Source organism: Nicotiana tabacum, chromosome 22 (assembly GCF_000715075.1).
Source record: "Nicotiana tabacum cultivar K326 chromosome 22, ASM71507v2, whole genome shotgun sequence".
Lineage (NCBI taxonomy): Eukaryota > Viridiplantae > Streptophyta > Magnoliopsida > Solanales > Solanaceae > Nicotiana > Nicotiana tabacum.
Genome location: NC_134101.1, coordinates 23,223,344 through 23,243,680, shown reverse-complemented (window position 1 = coordinate 23,243,680; position 20,337 = coordinate 23,223,344). Strand labels below are relative to the sequence as shown.

At 34.6% G+C, this 20,337-nt stretch overlaps 3 protein-coding genes and 1 non-coding gene across 6 annotated transcripts; 2 read left to right on the top strand and 2 right to left on the bottom strand.

The window, feature by feature from the left end:
• The first annotated feature begins 2,276 nt into the window (after positions 1-2,276).
• LOC107767455 (aluminum-activated malate transporter 12-like) lies at positions 2,277-6,338 on the top strand. Its single transcript, XM_016586461.2, has 6 exons — positions 2,277-2,795; positions 2,905-3,045; positions 3,242-3,514; positions 4,220-4,350; positions 4,481-4,624; positions 5,470-6,338. The coding sequence occupies exons 1-6, from the start codon at positions 2,552-2,554 to the stop codon at positions 6,190-6,192; spliced, it is 1,656 nt and encodes a 551-aa protein (XP_016441947.1). The 5' UTR covers positions 2,277-2,551; the 3' UTR covers positions 6,193-6,338.
• A 498-nt stretch (positions 6,339-6,836) lies between these two features.
• Positions 6,837-6,908, bottom strand: TRNAC-GCA (transfer RNA cysteine (anticodon GCA)). Its single transcript has one exon. It is a non-coding gene; the product is annotated as a tRNA-Cys (tRNA).
• A 1,698-nt stretch (positions 6,909-8,606) lies between these two features.
• On the top strand, positions 8,607-10,666 carry LOC107767453 (uncharacterized). Of its 3 annotated transcripts, none has more exons than XR_001643905.2 (3): positions 8,607-8,901; positions 9,377-9,955; positions 10,396-10,666. XR_001643905.2 is itself a non-coding variant. In XM_016586460.2 (2 exons), exons 1-2 carry the CDS (start codon positions 8,625-8,627, stop codon positions 9,892-9,894), a joined length of 795 nt encoding a protein of 264 aa, XP_016441946.1. In that variant the 5' UTR covers positions 8,607-8,624; the 3' UTR covers positions 9,895-10,062. The 3 variants fall into 3 exon arrangements, 1 of the variants encoding a protein (XP_016441946.1); XR_001643904.2 differs by lacking the exon at positions 10,396-10,666 and adding an exon at positions 10,227-10,377; XM_016586460.2 differs by lacking the exon at positions 10,396-10,666 and having other exon boundaries at positions 9,377-10,062.
• A 1,298-nt stretch (positions 10,667-11,964) lies between these two features.
• On the bottom strand, positions 11,965-14,439 carry LOC107767452 (NAC domain-containing protein 96-like). Its single transcript, XM_016586459.2, has 4 exons — positions 13,729-14,439; positions 13,077-13,354; positions 12,660-12,983; positions 11,965-12,567 (listed from the first exon to the last, which is right to left on the bottom strand). The coding sequence occupies exons 1-4, from the start codon at positions 13,883-13,885 to the stop codon at positions 12,292-12,294; spliced, it is 1,035 nt and encodes a 344-aa protein (XP_016441945.1). The 5' UTR covers positions 13,886-14,439; the 3' UTR covers positions 11,965-12,291.
• Between the last annotated feature and the right edge of the window lie 5,898 nt (positions 14,440-20,337).

Here is a 20,337-nt window from a genome sequence, read left to right as displayed (position 1 = left end):
TGACACCGTTTTCATCGACGTTATGGGTATCTCGAGCTGCAGACCGAGTGCCACCATGAATGCTATTTTCAGGTTTAGAATGTAGGTTCGCCTCAATAGCCACATGTGAATTAATGTCTATCGGCACTTCGATTCGAGCTCCAACAGCGTTGACAAGTGGTCTTTCGGTACTGCATGTCAAGTTTTTATTTTCATCTTGAAGACCAGCTTCATTGTCGATAAGTAAGGCCATTTGATTGATAGTTAGTCGTTGTTAATCCGAAATCCAAGATACTTTCGGAAACAAGCGCAAAACGGTGTGTTTTTGCAGATTCGTATCAAATAACCACTGTTATCCTTAGCCCCACGGTGGGCGCCAAACTGTTTACCCGAAAAATGGATAGAGTTAAATTAGTACGTAGTTCTAAGGTTACGTGGTATATCTTAATACAAATCGTAAGGATAAATAGAAATATCAAATACAGATTGCAAAGAATGCAAAATAAATAAGGTTGAAAAGAAGATGACTTTTGGGACCAAGCAAGATGAATCAATTTATGAAGCTTAAAAGAATAATTCTTCAATATAGGAGTATATGATGCTTGAGTTACAATGTAAACCAAAAAAGCTATCCTTTACAGAAATGTAGCCATCCTCTTTATAGTAGAGGATCCTACTTTCAGATATAAAAAATACATAGTGGGAGACCCATGATAAATCAGTTTTTCCATAATTCCTGCCAGGATTCTCTCCTCTAGTGGGATTGCAATGGCTCTTGTCTGTGAGCTCGATATCGACTCGAGTTTTTGGTCTAGACTCGAGCTCTCGATCTTGACTCGAGCTCGATTCTGACTCGGATCCTTGTATTGATTCGGGGTCAGTATTGGTCGGTCTCTAAATCATAAGCTCGATAACTTTACTTTGCATCATATTTCGACTTGGATTCAGGCTTGATAATAACATCGAGCTCGACATTGATTGGTCCTTCGGGCTCGAAGCTTGGTGACCTGACTTCGGACCTCAACCTGAAACTATGAAGACGCTTTTCCGATCTGATGTATTACCATTTAAACCAGTTCGTACGAAGGACTAACCGGTTTTTACCGTACACAGTTATTCCCTGCAATTAGGGGTATTCATAAAAACCCGAAAAATCGAACCAAACGTAAACCAAACCAAACCGACCAAAAATATCGATACTTTTTAGGTTTGGTTTGGTTTGGTTTTGGTTTAAATAAAAAAATAACCGAAAAAAATCGAACCAAACCGACTATAGAAGTAGCTATTTAAATTATTATTTACACACATACACACACACACACACATACACACACACACACACACACACACACACACACACACACACACACATATATATATATATATATATATATATATATATATATATATATATATATTATAAAAAGTTTCTAAAATTTTATGGTACAATTAGTCGTTTGTATTTTTAGTCTAGTTCTTTACTATTATAATAATCTAATTCTTTGCTTGTACATTCTAGTTTGAATGATAGTTTTCTTTTGCTAAGTACAAAAATTTATTTTTTGTTAAAAATAATTAATTTTTAATTGAGTAATTAAATTATTCATCTATTTTATTCAATTATCATCAATACATCTTGGTAAATGATAGATTTCTCAAAGAGCAATTGGTTTGGTAATGTTACGTTGAAAATGTAGTAGGCGGAATATGTGTTTGGTAGTCTATGTCTCATATTTAAGAAAAAAACGATAAATAACCGAAAAAACCGAAAACCGACAAAAACCGAATCGATATAAAACCAATTTAATTGATTTAATTTGGTTCCAATATTTGAACAATCGACTTAATTAATTTGATTTTTTTTTTTAAAAAAAACCGATCCAAACCGAACCATAAACACCCCTGCTTTCAATTTGAACCCATTGAAATGTCTTGCCGTACCTACACCCTATTAATTGTAAAGTGCAGTTAATATGAGCAAAATTGTAAGTTTGGTCAACCAGGCAGATAGATGCACCGTCAAGGTCAAGGAGCCGCTTAGCCTATTGGTTATTTGACACGTTGAGAATTTAAATTGTCTCTTTGCATGGTTATTAGCTGGCTTATTAGTCCAAATAATTTAGGTTTCTTTTGACTTCGACTATTGTCCAATGTACTTCTCCTTCTTAGTAATCATTTGATCACATAATACGGTTAATACGTGGTGTTTCTTTTTATGTGTCCATTTACAAACACACTATAAATTCTAAGTAGGTAACCATATATTTCCACAAAAGTAGTCATTTTGCTTCTGTTTTTTTGACTTGATGACCATTATTTGAAAATCTAAACGAACGTCTTTAATATCTCAAAGTACGTGTACCTCATTAGGAAGCCTGTCAATGCACCTTTTATATGAAATGACAGATGCCCTTCTCTATAAGATGGTGTGGCCCATGATAATTTCCCAAAATCCCAGCAGCCTCCAGAACAGCATTTCTTAATTCATCTTTGTATGTTAATTTGCATGACTTCATTTTCTTAAGTGACAAGATACAAAAACCTCCATATTCAGCTGCGGAATCTGTTAATTATGATGATGGAGAAACGTTTTAATGCTGTTGTGGAGAGAATGAAGAGTTTGCCAAGATTAATATGGAGAAAAATCTGGAAAGTGGGGAAAGAAGATCGAAGAAGGGTCATTCACTCACTAAAAATGGGAGTGGCCTTGACATTGGTCTCTTTGTTGTATTTGCTAGAGCCATTGTTCAAAGGAATTGGAGAAAATGCTATTTGGGCTGTCATGACTGTTGTGGTTGTTCTTGAATTCACAGCAGGTAATTATTCCATATTGATTTAATGTGTCTGTATTTTATATTTCCATGCTAGTCAATTCTTCTTCTTCTTCTGAATGACATGGTTTTTGTTTTTAAATATTATAAATAGGGGCAACATTATATAAAGGGCTGAATAGAGGAATGGGGACAGTATTTGCAGGATCATTGGCATTCTTGATTGAGTGTATTGCCACAGAATCTGGCCACATATTTCATGCTGTTTTCATTGGGACCTCAGTTTTTTTAGTTGGTAAGCTTCACTTAATTACTTGTAAGAGGCCAATAGAGAAAACTTCCTTAGCTTTAATGTAACAAAAGCATTCGATTGCAAGTTTTCTCTTGAAGCCATCTCATTACACCCTTTCCTTTCTTAATTACTTGTACTTTCTTTTGAACAAAAAGTCATTTCCTAATTGATCTAATTGATTTCATTTCTAATCTTACAGGAGCCATGGCTACGTACATGAGATTTTTTCCTCACATAAAGAAAAACTATGACTATGGTGTGGTGATATTCCTCTTGACATTCAACTTGATCACAGTGTCAAGCTATCGTGTTGATAGTGTGTTGAAAATAGCCCATGAGCGCTTTTACACCATAGCCATTGGCTGTGCTATCTGTCTCCTCATGAGCCTATTGGTATTTCCAATTTGGTCAGGAGAAGACCTCCATATATCGACTGTTGCCAAATTCGATGGCTTAGCAAAATCTATTGAAGGTAGACTGGATTTTAGATGTTGAACAAGCACAATAGATTTGCATTTTGTTCGGATAAAGTTTCGTTAAACTTTCATGTTATTTTAACAAAATCTACCAACCTTTGTTGAGCTAAAAATTAATAAAATTTATGTCAATTTTTTACATGATCAATGTGATTTAACCTATTATAGGAGGTTAGTTACTCGCCGGTCTCATTTCATGTGATGTGCTTTGACCGGGCATATAGAAATAAAAAAAAAGGACTTTTGATCATCTCGGGACAAAATTATAGTCTAAAACAAACTTTTGCATTTCTGTAAATCATCTAGGGACAAAATAAAAAATTTAAAGTTAAATTATTTCAAAATATAAAAATATATCATTTCTGGAACAGACTAAAAAGGAAAGTGCATCAAATAAATTGGGAGAGAGGGAGAGAGTACTATTTATCATGTGCACCTATTCATGCTTATCATAGAATTTTAAATGTAATTAATTACCTTATAAGTGACATGTATATTTTTTAATTGCCGGTGCACAAATTTAATTTTAAGCTCATAACAAAACTAATGGATAATCCGTGAGGACTGTGACTATATTTTTATATCCGTTTTAAGGTTGCTAACTCCATAAAATTGTTAGCTTTAATTAGTGCCTTATATTCATATATTATCATATATAATAAAACAGATTGATGAGATCTTTATTCAACTAAACTTTTCAGGTTGCATTAATGAGTACTTTAACGATAAGGAGGAACAAGAAAAAGCTAGAGAAAATTCAATGGAAATGGGGGATCCCATTTACAATGGCTACAAGGCAGTTTTAGATTCCAAATCATCTGATGAAACTTTGGTAAGTACCTGAATTATCTCATGAAAATGTTCACTATTTGAGACAGTTATTAGCAATTGAATTATAAAATTTAATGCTCCTATCAAGATAACGAGTATTTAATTAAGTAGAAAAAATCTGAATGGATCAGGCACTATATGCAAGTTGGGAGCCAAGATATTTAAGACGTTGTTCGGGGTTACCGTGGCAGAAATATGATAAATTGGGGACTGTTCTTCGCCATTTTGGATACACAGTAGTGGCTTTACATGGATGCCTGCAAACTGAAATTAAGGTAATGCTCCTCAGACCTCAGTCCTCCCATAACCTTAACATTTTTTCCTTATCTTTCTTTTCTCTGTTTCTTTCCTCCTCCTTTCTTTTTTTTAATTTTTTAATTTTAGTAAAGGGTCCTTTTCTAGAAGGTCATAGAGTGTAGGCAGACCCTACTTCATGTGTCCGATAGACCTTCGGCTCGAGAAAAACATCTCATTGGTAGTTTTATGTTGGCTTTCCTTTTTAACGGGTTTGCACTACGTTAATGTTAGCACTGTCTTGACGCATGGATCATCAGCAAATTTTATATAAGTGGAAAGTAGACCATAGATTACGTTTGGTGGTTACTGAAATAGGGTATAGAGAGTGTACACCTTCTCCATTTAAAGACTGTTGGGTATCCTTTCGCTAGTACTATCACAAGAAAGTTACCATGCATTTTCAGTAGTCTATCTACATTTTGTGCTCACTAAGTCAACAAGAGCACCATGTGATGCCTAAGTTTTGTGCTCACTAAGTCAACAAGAGCAATATGTGATGCTTCTTGTCTAAAAAGGCTAAAAACACACTAGTCAAATATACATTAAATACAGAATATTTGATGCAATAAGTTGTTTTCTAGATTTTAAAAATCCAATATCATTTTATTTTATCTCAATCTGATTGGGATCGAAAAGATAGATTTACTTTTGAGTGGGATCACACAAGTGATCATATTGTTTCCGCTACATCGTGGCCACAAGTGTGCCTCAAATAGATAGTATATCAAACGTATTAGATCTGTAGATTAAATGATCTCTAATGTGATTAAAAGTTTTAGCCAGTTTTTACTTTCTCAAAGTGTGTCTTGAATTGTTTTTGTAGACTCCACGATCAGTTCGTGTACTGTTCAAAGATCCATTCAATCGACTTGCCAAAGAAGTGACAAAGGCACTAAAGGAACTAGGCGATAGCATAAGAAATCGTCGTCAATGCAATCCAGAAATCCTATCCAACCATCTCAATGAAGCCTTACAAGACCTCATCAGTGCCTTAAAATCCCAACCAAGACTCTTTCTTGGAACTAATAGTAATATAAACATATTAGCCTTAGCAGGCGCAATATCCTCTAGGCAAAAATCTAGTAAAGATTTTGTAGTCTCTTTATCGAGTGTAAATAATAATATTGACACATCCAATGAAGGTCCTGCTCGTCTTGGACTTGGCCATGACTTTTTGGCAGGTCAGGCTCATGCGACTACACCAGCATTATCGAAAGATACGTCTAAAAAGGACTCTGAACTACAATTGAAAGAGGCTGGTGGCAGAAAGAGTTTAAGATCCACATTAAGCAAGATTGGAATTACTAGCCTCGAATTTTTGGAGGCCTTACCATTTGCAGCTTTTGGTTCTTTGCTAGTTGAAACAGTTGCACGACTTGATCTTGTTATTGAAGAAATTGTAGAATTGGGAAGGGCAGCTCATTTCAAGGAATATATTCGTGATGGTGATCATGTGGTTGTGACCTGTGATCAGAATCCTAGATTGGAAGATGAGATTGTTAGCAGATTACAAAACCAATTTCCCTCCTCCCATGCAGCAGATTAACACTAGACTTTAGTAGTTGAGCTGGTTGATAGACAAACTATAGAGAAAAAAAGAAGGTTTTCCTGGCGGATAAATTTTCTTTAGTGAGAATATTATACATTTAATTATTTGAAATTATATATGTACTTCATCTTGTTGATAATTTTATACACGCAGTTTAACATAAAATTATACATATTAGCTGCCTTGTGAATGTTCTATCAAAGGTAGGTAATTGAGCATATAAGCAATGAGTGCACGTGTATCTACTACCTTAAACTCAAGCTCTGCATACAAACATCTATGAATAAAATTTAAAAAATATGTAATCTATATAAATTCTATACTCGTCTCTGCCTTCATTCGACAACGAAGTATCACGTAAAAGAGGTACTATATAAAAGGTCTTTTGGCACTATTGCAACACGAGATTTGTAGTTTGTCGCTTTGACAACAAAAAGAGGATCATAATGGAGAAGCCAAAACATTAAAGAAGAGAAAGAAAATAAAGTACAGATGCGCTTTACTAATATTGACTATATACTGAACATTGACGATGAAAATCCTAATTTCCTAATCTTCCACAGGAATTCTGACAAAAAGAAAAGAAAATGAAGGATGAATAAAGTACCTGGGTGAGCTTTAAAAATATAAGACAGCGAAAGAGGGCCCTACCGGGTTCGAACCGGTGACCTCTTGATCTGCAGTCAAATGCTCTACCACTGAGCTAAGGACCCTTGTTATGGCTTCCAATTAAAATAACCAAATTAAATATGATTTCAAATTCACATAAAAATATGAGAACAGAAAAAATTTCATTTAAAATATCAAAGAATTAAGTAAAGACATCTTAAATTATTAGTTCACTTGCAGAAAGCAAAAAGTGAATAGATCGTCAATATGGGCTGGGGCCAAGCCCAATCCAACCCGTAATTTAAGGGTTATAATTTTTGGAGCCCATTTAAAAACGAGGCTTTTAATCCCGGCCCGAGTAAGCCCGTGAGACTTGACTGAGGCCGAGATGGGCCAACCAGTAGGCCTAATAAAAATACTTATTTAAAGTATATAAAATGTATACTGTCTCTAGCGATGGAAAGTTAGAATTGAATCTTTACTTAGAAGAACCAAAGCTTGGTCTTGAGAAGTTTCAAGAGATGTATTGGAAGGACCATTCTAGAAAATATTCCTATCTTTCGGTGATAGCGCGTGATGTACTTAGTATTCTTATTACCACTGTAGCATCAGAACCAACATTTAGTATTGGTGGGCGTGTTCTCACAAAGTACAGAAGTTGCATCCATCATGAAAATGTCCAAACACTTTTTACTACTCGAAATTGGCTGCACGAATTTTTTCAAACCCAAACTGGTAATTTTTTTATGTGAATTTGAATATTATTAATTTTTAAAATTTTATTATTCTTAATATTTAACTAATTAATATTGCATATGAATTATAAATGTAGATGAAAGTAAAAACGTTAAGACAATCTTGTAACAAGCGGATCCAAATGTGTTTCATTAAGATGATGTATTGGATATACTATAAGTGTCATGGAAGTTGTGTTGAATAGTTTGTTTTGAATTTTGACTTTTAGTGAATGAAATATATTCTTGTCTTTTATTTTTTTTAGTGTTTATTGTGATATATTGGAACAATATAAAAAGTTATTAAGTTTTGCGAAATATTTCCAATAAGATATTTTTTAACTTTTAAATATTTATCTTTTCTTAGGTTAGAACTTAAAAGAAAAAATATAAATTATATTTTAAAAAATAATGGGTCGGCCCATGGGGCCCGCAGCCCATATAGGACTGGGTTGGGCTGATCATTATAAGGCCTATCAAAATGACGGGTACAACCAGTCCATTAATTGTTAAAGCCCACGTAAGCTGGGCTAACCCGGCGCGACCCATATTGAGAGATCTAAAAATGAAGGATAAGTTGTGAGAGAATGGATATAATGAGTAGTATTTAATTATAGATAATCTAATTACGGATTACAGTGCTCAAAACATTCATATATATGTTTTCTGTAGAATCATCGGGCACCTTTCTTTTCTTAATCACCGCAAATGAAATTATCTAATTGCCAACTTTCTTTTCTCGTACATATCGATTCTATGTTACGACATAGTATTAAACTACATTATTATCACATATTATATATTCTTTGTTTTAATTTAGATGAGCTAGTTTGACTCGACACGGAGTTTAAAAAAAAAAAACTTTTGAAATTTGTGGTAAGTTTTGTAGGGCCATAACATTTTTGTGGTTATAAAAATTTTTTATTAAGGATAAAATGGGTAAAACAAAGAGTTTAAAGTTAAATTATTTTTAAATTTGAAACGGAAGGAGCACAAAATATAAAAAAAATTCTATGTTCAATGTAATATAAGATAAATCCTAATTCCTAAATAGCTTAGAGGACAAAAGTTTCAAATTTCTTATAGATGGCTCCCCATGTAAAACGGATAAGGTTTTGTATGAAGAGAAAGCGCCAAATAGAAGTGAGCGAAGGAGAGTACTCAATCTGCATCAGCCATCTTCAAATGACTTGCTTCGTAGCAATACTAAATTCAATTCCCAGTCCTTTTTGTAAATGTTCTCCGCGGAGTTTATTTAACTGGGATTTTGGTAATAAAAAGACTGATGATAAGCCACAAGTTAGATACCATAATCTTGATCTTCCTTTCTCTCCTTCCCTTGTCAGCAAAACATTCTTAAAAGGTATTTCTTTCATTCTTTCTCCATATAATTCATATAAAGAATTCTAAAAAGAAATGAGAAGAAAACCTTAGTTGAACTGAAGATCCAAGAATTTAGAGACTGTAGATTCTGACAAGTGTTCATGTATATATTCTTTATTTTTTGTTTACAAGAACAAACCTAGTGTAATTGAACAAGTGGGGTTTAGTGTAATTACTCATGTGGGTGTTGGGAGGGTAGGTGAATGCGATACAGACCTACGTTCAGAGGCGGACCTATGCTATACAGAGAGGGGTCACGGCACCCGTAAAGTTCGGCAAAAATTCCATATATGCATGTATATATTTTTAGAAAATAATGATATATTAGTAGTGGACATCCTAAAGAAAAATTTTGGTTGAATCAAAAAGTGCACCCATATCCTTCAATTCCTGGATCTGCCTATGCTTATTAAGGATATTCTTTATTTTTTGTTTCTCTGATGATAATTACACAGGAAGGGAACTGAAGTGCTGCTATAAGGCATCAGTGGATGGATTTAGTGCAACTGAATTTCACAACAACAGTGATTTTAAAGGACCATGTGTGATTATTGGCTATACAACAAAGGACTTTAAGTTTGGAGCATTTAATCCAGAAGGCTACAGAAGTACAGATGATTATTATGACACTTTTGATGCATTTCTCTTTTACTGGGCTGAAGATGAACAACAACCAATAATCTTGCCTAAAGTAGGGGGAAGTGGTGCTGCTCTTTTTGATTATGCTAGAGGTGGGCCACAGTTTGGTGCTGATGGATTGCTAATTGGACCCCCATTAGCTCCTGTCATGGGCGGATTTGCAGGACCTGATACTAATTCTGGGATTGGTGATTTAAGGCAAGCTAAGTCAAGATTGGGACTTTCTTATGCTAAAAGGCCAGATGGTAAAGAGTCATTGTTTGGAGATGAATCTAAGGCTGAACTTGATGAAGTTCTTGTATTTTGTAGTCCTCAAATTGCTAGCTTATATTGACTCAATTTTTGCAAAAACGGATGCCATAGCCTTTGGGGAAATCACTCTCAGTGATCATGAGGTGAGTAAATAAAATATGTATTAGTACTATACTAGGTTTTAAAATGTAGCAGTGTAAATTTTACTTCTTTTTTTTTATAGAAATGGGCTGCAACAGGATTTTTATTCTGTGTTTCTTATTTAATTTATTAGCTTTCTCAAGTTATTCACCAAGACCATCAGTGATTGCCTAATGAGTCAAACATGTTAGTGCCATTATTTACATCTGGTACATTTATATTTTCAATAATATATATACATAAATATTACTTAATTTTTTTTTTTTGACAAAGGGTGTTCGGGCGGTGCTATGTGTTATTCACCCCTGCTGCGAGCTAGCAGCTACAGTCAATAGCTAGTTTGGAGAGAGTATACTTTCTTGGCTTGCTAAGTATCTAGTTTACTAATGGTGGAGATGTTTCCCATTACCTGTAACTAATGATATTGCCACCTGCATGTCAGCATTTCTCAATAAGCCAAAGTGGAGCATTACTTTAAAGCACAGGCCAAGAGGAGTACATGAAAGGAAAAGCATAGATAAGTCCATAGGTTTTATTGTAGGATTATTTGCTAAGTGATTAAGGGGCCACACATTTCTTCGATTCCTCTCTAGTTAGCTACCTATGGTCTTATGGCTGAACTAATAGTGGGTAGGAAAGAGGAATGGTTGATCATTTAGTGTACTTGTCTTTCTTTCTCTTTTTGAGTTAATGGTTGATACCGTCCAGCATCAGATATGTCCAAGGCAAGAAATAATAACTCTTTGTTCTTGATAATTTTGTGAACTACTGTTAGTGACCGTAATCTTTGAAACTGTCAGGAGCACACGGTGAATATGACTGAAATGTTTTACCATTCACTCTTTTAGTCAAAGAAAGGTTGCATCAAATTGATTTGTTTGAAGTTAGAAATCTAGAGAGAGCAAAGAAATGGTGATTCTTCTATCAAGTTTCATAACACCCTGAAGGTGTTATAGACACATCTGGTGTGGAAATAGGCCTTCAATTTCCAAGTATATGGGCGACTGCTCGTTACCTCTTCATTTGCATTTGTTATCTTACTAGGTTTTGAACCAAAAGATTCTTTTGGATGTGTGCTTTGCCTAATGTCATCTAAATGGAAATTAAATTGTCAATGATTATCAAATGATGTCAGATACAGCATTCTGAATCATTTTCGTAAGAGATTGAGAAAGAATTAAAGCCCTTAATCATGTAATTGAACTTAGAATGCTGTGCCTATGAAAATGATGCTTGAAAGCTCAATCCTTTTGCTAACTTACTTTTTTATATCCTTTGCTTGTGAGTTACTTTAATGTTCCCTCTTTGGATACTAAAAGCAATGTTCTTTCTGATCATTTGCTACAGTTTGTTTTGATCATGAATACTTGGAACTATCAGAATCACATCAGTTGATGTCAAACAAACGTTCAAATTAGTGACTTGAAACATTTGAGTCTAAATTTGCTTCTCATCCATATACCTATGAGTACAAGTGAAGCTAGGTTTATACATAAATAGTTATTGGGAAGCTATCAAGTCCATAATCAAACTAGAATAGCAAGTTGTGCATATGAACCTCAGGGTGCATTTGACTTAGTTATCCAGTTATAAACAGGGCACCCCACTATTTTAGAACTTCAAACAATGTTTTCTTTTAAGAAAAATCTTGGTCACGTGTAGAAACAGTTCAAAAATCTTGTATAATGCAAACAATAGTTGCTGAATAGAGGAATCAATAATTGGTAAATAGGAAGCTCTGCTGATGAACAGCAGCCCTGTAATAAGTTAATACAAGTACATATTTAACTTTGTGGAGCTGCTTTTGCATTTCTGGTACTAGAAAATTCTGAAAATTGGAATATTTAGAGTGGGCAAAGCCATTAAATTCATATGGTCTAAGGCATTTTTGGCTCCATTCTGATTGATAACTGGATGTTTGAACTGCGAAAAAAAGCTTCATCCATATTGTTTACACATATTTTGGCTCAGTTTTGGTGCTTGATAACAATTTCATACATGGAAATGATCAGAAGTGGAAAGGGGCTTCTATTTAAGAAGCTTACTTTAACAGAAGTTCATCTACTAACTTGACTATATCCCAATGGGATCGTTAAAATTGATCATCACTGGGTATCTCAGACTGCAATGACAAAATATAAACACATGGAGCTGCATCGAGCTTTTCTTGATATATTCTTACATTAGACTACTTAAAATATCTTCCTGTGACCATACACCATTATGTTTTTCCAATATCCCATTTTCACTACTCTGTCTGCATATTGGAGCTTGATTTCAAGTTTAACTCCCTGCATTAAAGAGAGAAAATCCTACACCTACTTCGCCCCAATGTTCATCAGAGGAGATCTGGATTTCCGAATAAGTTGTTCTGGTTATAACCTTTGTACGAAATATCCTCATTGCGATAGAATTCCATGTAGTTTCCATCATCTGAGAAGGGAGGTGCAAAGCCATAGCCACTGAGATCACCAGAAAGTTCAACTTCCCCTCTAAAATTCGGAAAAGATGAACTTGATGTGAAGTCATATTGATCATTTGGCTGCCATGAAGTCAAGTTTGGGAAGTCATACAGCGGATACTTTCCACATATACTTTGTCCGGAAGTACATTCCTACATCAAAGCAACCAGAACTTTAGTAGTCCATACAAATAACCAGAGTGGAAACAGGAGTCAATTCATAGAACATAGAACAACATTACTACCTTTGCAGGATCAAGAATCATATTCTGGGACATACAGAGGTTTGCAGCATTTGTTCCCATTGCAGACTCGCACTCTCCTATTTGTGTTGTCTGATAAGGAGAATTGATAGGAGTTGAATAGTTGCTGTCATTGCACGTGTATGTAGTTTGAGTACTTGGCATGTCATCAGAAAGGACAAGGGGTTCATTTGAGGTTACTGCTGAGGTAAAAGCTTCATTGCTAGAACTGCATTCATCCTGTTTAGATGTTGTTTCTCTGCGAACATCACTTGTCTTCGATGAAATGTCCTTTCTCTTAATGACACGACAAAGAGCAAAAGGCCCCTGAAGATGTTTAAATAGTACTTATATCATGATCAATTTCTTGCAGGTTTTCATTAAGTTGAAGAACTTTACATTCTGATTTGTCAAAGTTACCTGGAAACTTGGAGTGCCTTGTGAAACATCATCACATAGACGATATTCATGCATCACCCAATCAGTTCTATCCCCTAGAGGAGCTCTTCCGCGATAGAAAACTAGTGTCTTTCGGTATCCAACAACTGCAGGCTTACAGACAACTTTCCTGTCTTTCCCTGTGGCTTTCCAGTATCCACATTTTGTGGCTCGATTGGTTCTCGAGCCATTCGGGTACTTCTTGTCCCGAGGACAGAAGAAATACCACTCCATGTCACGCTTTGGCAAGAAAGATTTCTCTGCATCTCAAAGACATGATATCAGTATCCAAAAATACCAATATCAGAATAAGCATTTTATGAACCAACTAAAACAAGAAACTTCTGATGCCTTAGACATGTTTTTCTTTTTGATATGTGGCTAGGGTTTGAATAAACATAATAACTATCTTTTATGTGTGAAAAGAGAGATGCCCCACAGATCACTTCATCTTGTGACAAGGCAAAAAGATTAGATAAGCTATAAAGCAACAACTTTCCAGTAACAACTCATTTCAAATACACTCTTTCTCAGAAATATATCTAAGACCATATATATGATTTGTAATTCATCAAAAAAATGGTTCTCACTGCTTAGGTAAGTTTTCAAGCTGATCAAGAATGTATATATATACCTGGAAGCTCCCATGGGTCAAATTTGTACAAGTCTATTACTGGAATGACCTCCAACTCAATCTCAAGTTCATCAGTTTTCCTTTTCAGGTAATATCCAACCAATTCCTCATCAGTAGGATGGAAACGAAATCCTGGAGGTAGTGATGTTCCTCCCATAATATTAAATGTACCAAAGTCCTAACTACACACAAAATCTTCTAAAACTAGCTAGAATTGACCAGGCAGAAACTTCAACAGAAGTTAGAAGCAATGTGAAATTTAGCTAAGTGCCCCTACTGTACCTATTGAAAATTTGAAATATCCAAAAATAAAAACTTTTGGCTACACTACATTTTGTCTCAAGAATTGCGATAATTTTCCATAAAATGCACCCTTGGGACAGCACAATCATTTTCTAGGAAAAACTGTTCAAAACTGCCTTTCTTGCAAAAAGCCCCCCTCCCCCACCAATATTTCTTTGAGATTGGAATTCAAAGGAAACTCAGGTGGAAAGGTAGAAAATGCCACCAAATGTCACTATATAGTTGTTGAATTTTTTCAAAGAAAGGATCTTTTCTAATACCAACAAGCCTAAACAGTTCAAAAATGACAAATGTGATGAGTTAGAGTGATCTAAATCGAAAAACAGACACCAGATAAAGGTTTATACTAAGGTATACTTAGTTTAGAGTCTATAAAAAGAGGAGAAGTTTGTGTAGAGTAAAAGCAGAGGAATGTGGATGAGCTTTTATAGGAAATGAAGAGGCCAAAAGTCCAAAAATATGAAAACCGAAAGGTTTGTAGCTTGTCTAATGTCTAGGCTACACTAAATTCTACAAAAAAGACCCCACCAAAACCAAGACCTGATTCACACTAGAAATAGTTATATCCTGCAAAAGCAACCACTACCGACGGTTATTCCCTCTTGTCCATAATGATGGACACTTTTGTTCTTTAATTTTTGTCCAAAGTGTCATTTTACATAATTAAGAAAAAAATAATTTTATTTTTCTAAAATTTGCCCTTATTTACATATTTTAATGTGTCAAGGTAATAATTAATTAAGAATAATTTAGTGAATACGTCTTTTTTTTTATGAGTTCGTATTTTCTTAATGGGCGTGTCAACATCTAAAAAATCACTTATTATGTACCGAAGAGAATAAAAATTTGCAGGGGACTTGAGCATCCTGGAGTTCCACAGACTATTAATTTAAATGAAACTACATATGGACAGTAAGAATTCATATAGTCCATCTTAACTTACTTGGATTAAGACATAATTTTATGTTTTTTTTACATTAGTATTAGGCTGTAAAATATTCTTACAAATAAATTAGTTAGAGGTGAAGATGAGCTTTGGCGTAACTCGAAAGTTGTTGTCATGTGATCAGAAGTTTACGGGTTCAAGTCGCGGAAACAATCTCTTGCAGAAATGCAGAGTAAAGTTACGTACAATAGACCCTTATAATTCGGTATTTCCCCGAATCCCGCACATATATTTTATATTTGTGAGAGGTCTTTCTCTAGCTAATAGTCTTGAAATCATGTGGTCTTTCCACATCATCATGAGTCAGACAAAACTACTTTTGCTTTGATTTAATGGGAGTGATTTTGTCATGGTATGGCCCAGTGTTCGAAAGGAAGAGGTTCTTAAAGTGTTTGATGAGCTTATTCACACTTTTGTGTAGTCACCAAAGAGTACAACTTAGTGGAAACTCTTCTTCTGATGTTTTTCAATTCACTTTTTTTCTTCAATCAGATATCACTGCATTGACATTGTGATTGATTTACGATTTTCCCAAGTATTGTTTAAAAATTTTAAAAGCTCAAAAGGTGGTACTAGCTTGTAGGCTGTACAAATGAAACTGATAAACAGCACCAACCCGTTAATCTGAGTCAAACGAGAAAAAAATCCGACTATAATTTGGTGTTGGAAAAAAACACTAACCATATTTGGTTTGGTTTGGTTTTAACTAAAAAAGTCAAACCGAAACCAAACCAACCCGACATTATATGTATAGAAGTTTTAAATATATTTAATACATAAAAATATTTATTGTAGTGTATTTTATAAATATTTCTTAAGCTTTTTCATAGTTTTATCTTTTAACGTATTATTTCAAGCTTGGGCTTATAATTTTTGGACGCTCCAATAAGTTTTATAGTCCATAAATGTTAGTAAATCAAATAAATCCTAAAACAAAATCAAATCAATACTAATGCTAATAAAACATTCAATTCAATTGTACTATAAATGAAAATAGTGTTGGGTATCTATTTTGTAGTTTTTCGATGATTTAGATAAAATATATAATTTTTTTTTTTTTAGTTGTTAGTCATACTTATTAGTCGTAATTTTAATTATGTTTGTTTTCATTATGGCTTATTAATAATATTTATTTTATACAATTTTATTATCTTTATTGTTGAATATTTTAGTACAATGTTATGACTCATCTCATATTTATGTTATTTTATTGAACCTTATATAGTTCTGTCTTACTAGGATTAAAGAAATATTTGGAGCACAAATTTTATGTTTTGTGCTAAGAAAACTTTAAGGAAAAAAATCCAAAAAATCCCAAAATCCGAAAAATCCGAGAAAAACCTAGATTAAAAAATCCAATTTTTATTGGTTTGATTTGGTATTTAATTTAATAACCCGATACAATTGGTTTAGTTTGATAATTAAAAAATTTGAATCAACTCGACCTATGTGCGAGAAGTGTGAGGACGACTAGTCAAAGACTTAGCAGAAAAACAACTCCATTGGTTGTGAGATAGAGTATTATAAAGTGACATGGTAAGTTAAACGTTGCAGCCAATACCAGTGTGATCCCCATTAACTTATTGGTTTTGGCTGTGTATAGCCTTAATTTAAATAAATAATAACCTTTTAGGATGGTCCCCTACTCGCATTATCCTCAAAAAAAGGTGCAGATTCTGAGATTAACGTGATCTCATAAGATTTACTTGCTTTAATCCTTTTCACACTGAAAAATGAGATATATGAGACATGTCAGAAATTGTTCTCAAACTGTAGTCTGAAGTACATTTATGATAACAACAATTCAATCTCAGACAAACTCTAATTACGCACTTCACTATTAGAAACCGTTAAGAATTCATTGAGAGGAAACCGTTCTTGTTAAGTTCCTGCTTAATTTCATTTGGCTAAATTTCACACATCGTCGTATAATTATGACTTATTTTTATCAAAGTCATATTATTATGCTTTCTCACACAAAAATTATATAACTTTTACTAACTCACAAAAAAATTATAGTGACTGAAAAAGACAACTTTTCAGTAGTATTTTATTCTACAGTTTTTTATTTTTTATTTTCAGTCTTATAAATAATAATCTAATTAAATTAGCAATGAACAAACCGACCCAATATATGTACTATATTAAAAACGCAAAGGCCTTTAGAAAAATGTCGTTCGCATTTTTTATCCCTTAATAATAGATTTTACATTGGATAAAATTATAATTTAATTATTTTTCCTAATATTTAGACTTTGAAATCGGCTAAAATTTTGATTTTAAATCTTTCCTTATTTGAAATAGGTAAAAACTCCTATTATTTAGAATTCAAATAATACGTATTTTAACTTTATGCATTGTGGAATTTATAACTTGAAAAAATATACTTCGACAGATAGTTATCTTATTCAAGTTAAAGAATGCTAGGACGATTCTATAAATTGAACTTAAGCTCAAAGTAACCAAATTACAGTTGTCTATGAAGTTCTAATTATCAGTGTTTTAACATAATTGTTTTCCAGTAAAAAAATATTTTCGAATAAAGTGCACTCCGCATGTCAAAGGGAAACAAATATATTTGAACGCAAAGTAAAGTGCATTGCTCTCAATGAAATTAATGATAAATTATATAGGCAAAGTTTCAGCTAATCTCAAAGTCTAAAATTACAACTTTATGCAACTTGGAGTTATATAATGAGTCAAAACTATTTTTATTGTTTGCTAAATGGTTGGTAAATACACTCAGTCCAACTATCATTCTAAACATGCACATGACGTCCATCTATTAGTCTAAATATACACACTATGTTATTTTTACTATAAAAAATACCCTTACGTTTAACAACAAACCTGGTGGGCCTTCAAAGTAATGCATTGGCATCTTTTTACTAGGCCACGTGGCACTATTATCCAAAAATCAAATTTGAATTTAATTTCGATTCATTAACCGGATCCTACCCTAATTTTTGCTATCATACCTATTCCCACTCATCAGACCGCACCCTTTCTTTTTCTCCGGTCATAAACCCATCTTTGGGAAACGAACATGCCAAGAATCAAAGAAGATATCGAAAATGCTGGACCCTCCATCTTCAGCGATTGTCCATGTTTTCTCTCACTTTTGCAATAAACTTACATAGATGGAGGTAGCATAAGCATCAAGCACAAGCCAAGAAAATATTAATAGTGTTTGTCGTTCATATTTAAAAGATTTTGGTCATGTTCATGACTACTTGTCGATGCTGGTTACCATTTTCTACAAGGAGATCCAGTGGTCGCCATCACCGGTGGTGGAGGAATGATGTCGGCAGTAGCACCCTGAAGAGAGAGAGAGAATCACGGTCCAATTTCCCCTATAGGCCGTGATGGCGCCCAACATCATCGCTAGCATAAAGTGTCTACTAGCATTTTCCTAAGACCCGGTGTCACCCTGAAGAGAGAGAGAGAGAGAGGGAGGGAGAATCACGATCCAATTTCCCCTATAGGCCGTGATGGCGCCCAGCGTCGTCGCTAACATAAAGTGTCTACTGGCATATTCCTAAGACCCGGTGTCACAAGTGTATGAGAAACTAGTAGAATATACAAACCACTTATGCTACTGTCTGAAATAAGATTGACAGAAAGTAAATACAAAAGAGAGGTAGCAGATGCTGCAGAACACGCTCAAAAAGCAGCACACCACTATGCCTCGGGGTAACAGGGGTGCGCGCTTGAATGACTGCCAGATGCACCTGCCTTAGATCCTGTACGATTAGTGCAGAAGTATAGCGTGAGTACATAAACAACATGTACCCGGTAAGTATCCAGTCTAACCTCGAAGAAGTAGTGACGAGGGATCGACATCGACACTTACTATGGGCCAAGAAATAAAATACAGAAATTCTAAATAGGCATGGAATATGTGAATAATAATTATAACACAATAGCAAGCAATGAATAAATGATTCTTTAACTGATAGTCAATTTAAAGATCTCCAACTAACACATACTAACTCTAGCAATTTCTGGCAAATAAATAAATTATAACCTCTCAAGTCATAAATATAATATCAAGTGTAATCGGGCTCCAAGCATTTTCACACACGATTTATGTCGAGGTCGTACGACCTGATCCAGAATAATGTGTACACTGCCGAGGGTCGAACGACACGAACCATAGATGCATCTATTATACTGCCGAGGCGTTTGACCCGCTCCACAAGAAGAGAGAATACTCTATGAATATCCGATTTAAGAGCTATCACAAGACTAATACACAAGGAGGCACAATTTCTATTAACGGTTAGGTAACCTGCCAAAACTCAAAGTAAGTGAAATTCGGTCTTTACGAATCTTTTATCAAGTTTCAATATAATTTAGGCACTTAAATTAACAAGTATAGTGCAAACAATACAAGTATTTCATGATTTGGGTCCTAAAACTACCACGACTTAAGCATGATTTGTAGCTACGCACGGACTCTCGTCACCTTGTGCGTACGTAGCCCCCACAATTAGAAACAAATAGTAATTTAAAATACCTATGGGGTAAATTTCCTGTTACAAGATTAAGCAAGAGACTTACCTCGTCTCGAAGCTCACTTTTCGGCCCACAAATTTGCTCTAAAGCCTCAACTTGATGCCGAACAATTCGAAGCTAGTCAAATATTATATAAATCAATCAATATACACTCACAAGTTCATAATTTAGCTATTAGAGTGATTACCCAACCCAAATTGGAAGATTCCTAAAATTCACCCCGGGCTCATAAGCCTGGATTCTGAAAATGTTCGAAGATAAATGTTACCCATAACCTCACGAACTCAAATATATAATTTTACCTAATTCCATAATCATTTTCATAGTTTAATCCCATTTTTATCAAAATCTAAGTTTTTCAACAATCTCCTAAAATTTCCACATTTCAAATGTTAAAATCTACACATACTATGTATTAAACTTATATTGGGTAGGAATTACTTACCTTCAATAGTTAGGTAAAAACCCCCTTCCAAGAAGCTCCAAAATCGGCCAAGGAAATGAAAAATGAGAAAAAAATGGCCCAAGTCCCGTTTCTAAAACAAGTCACTACCCAGATATTCCTTCTTTGCGATCGCGGAAGAGGCCTCGCGATCGCGAAGGCAAACAGCCTAGGCACAGAAAATTTGACCATCGCAAACACGACAAGGGCCTCGTGAACGTGAAGACTCGCCTGACCTGCCTTATGCGAACGCGAGGGTTTCTTCGCGAATGCGAAGACCAACAGTGTGCCACCTAACCCAGCTCGCCTTACCCTTCGCGAATGCGGACCCCTTCACGCGAAAGCGAAGGCTAGTGACCCAGAGCTTCGTTATTGCAACTCCTTTTCACGAACGCGTAGC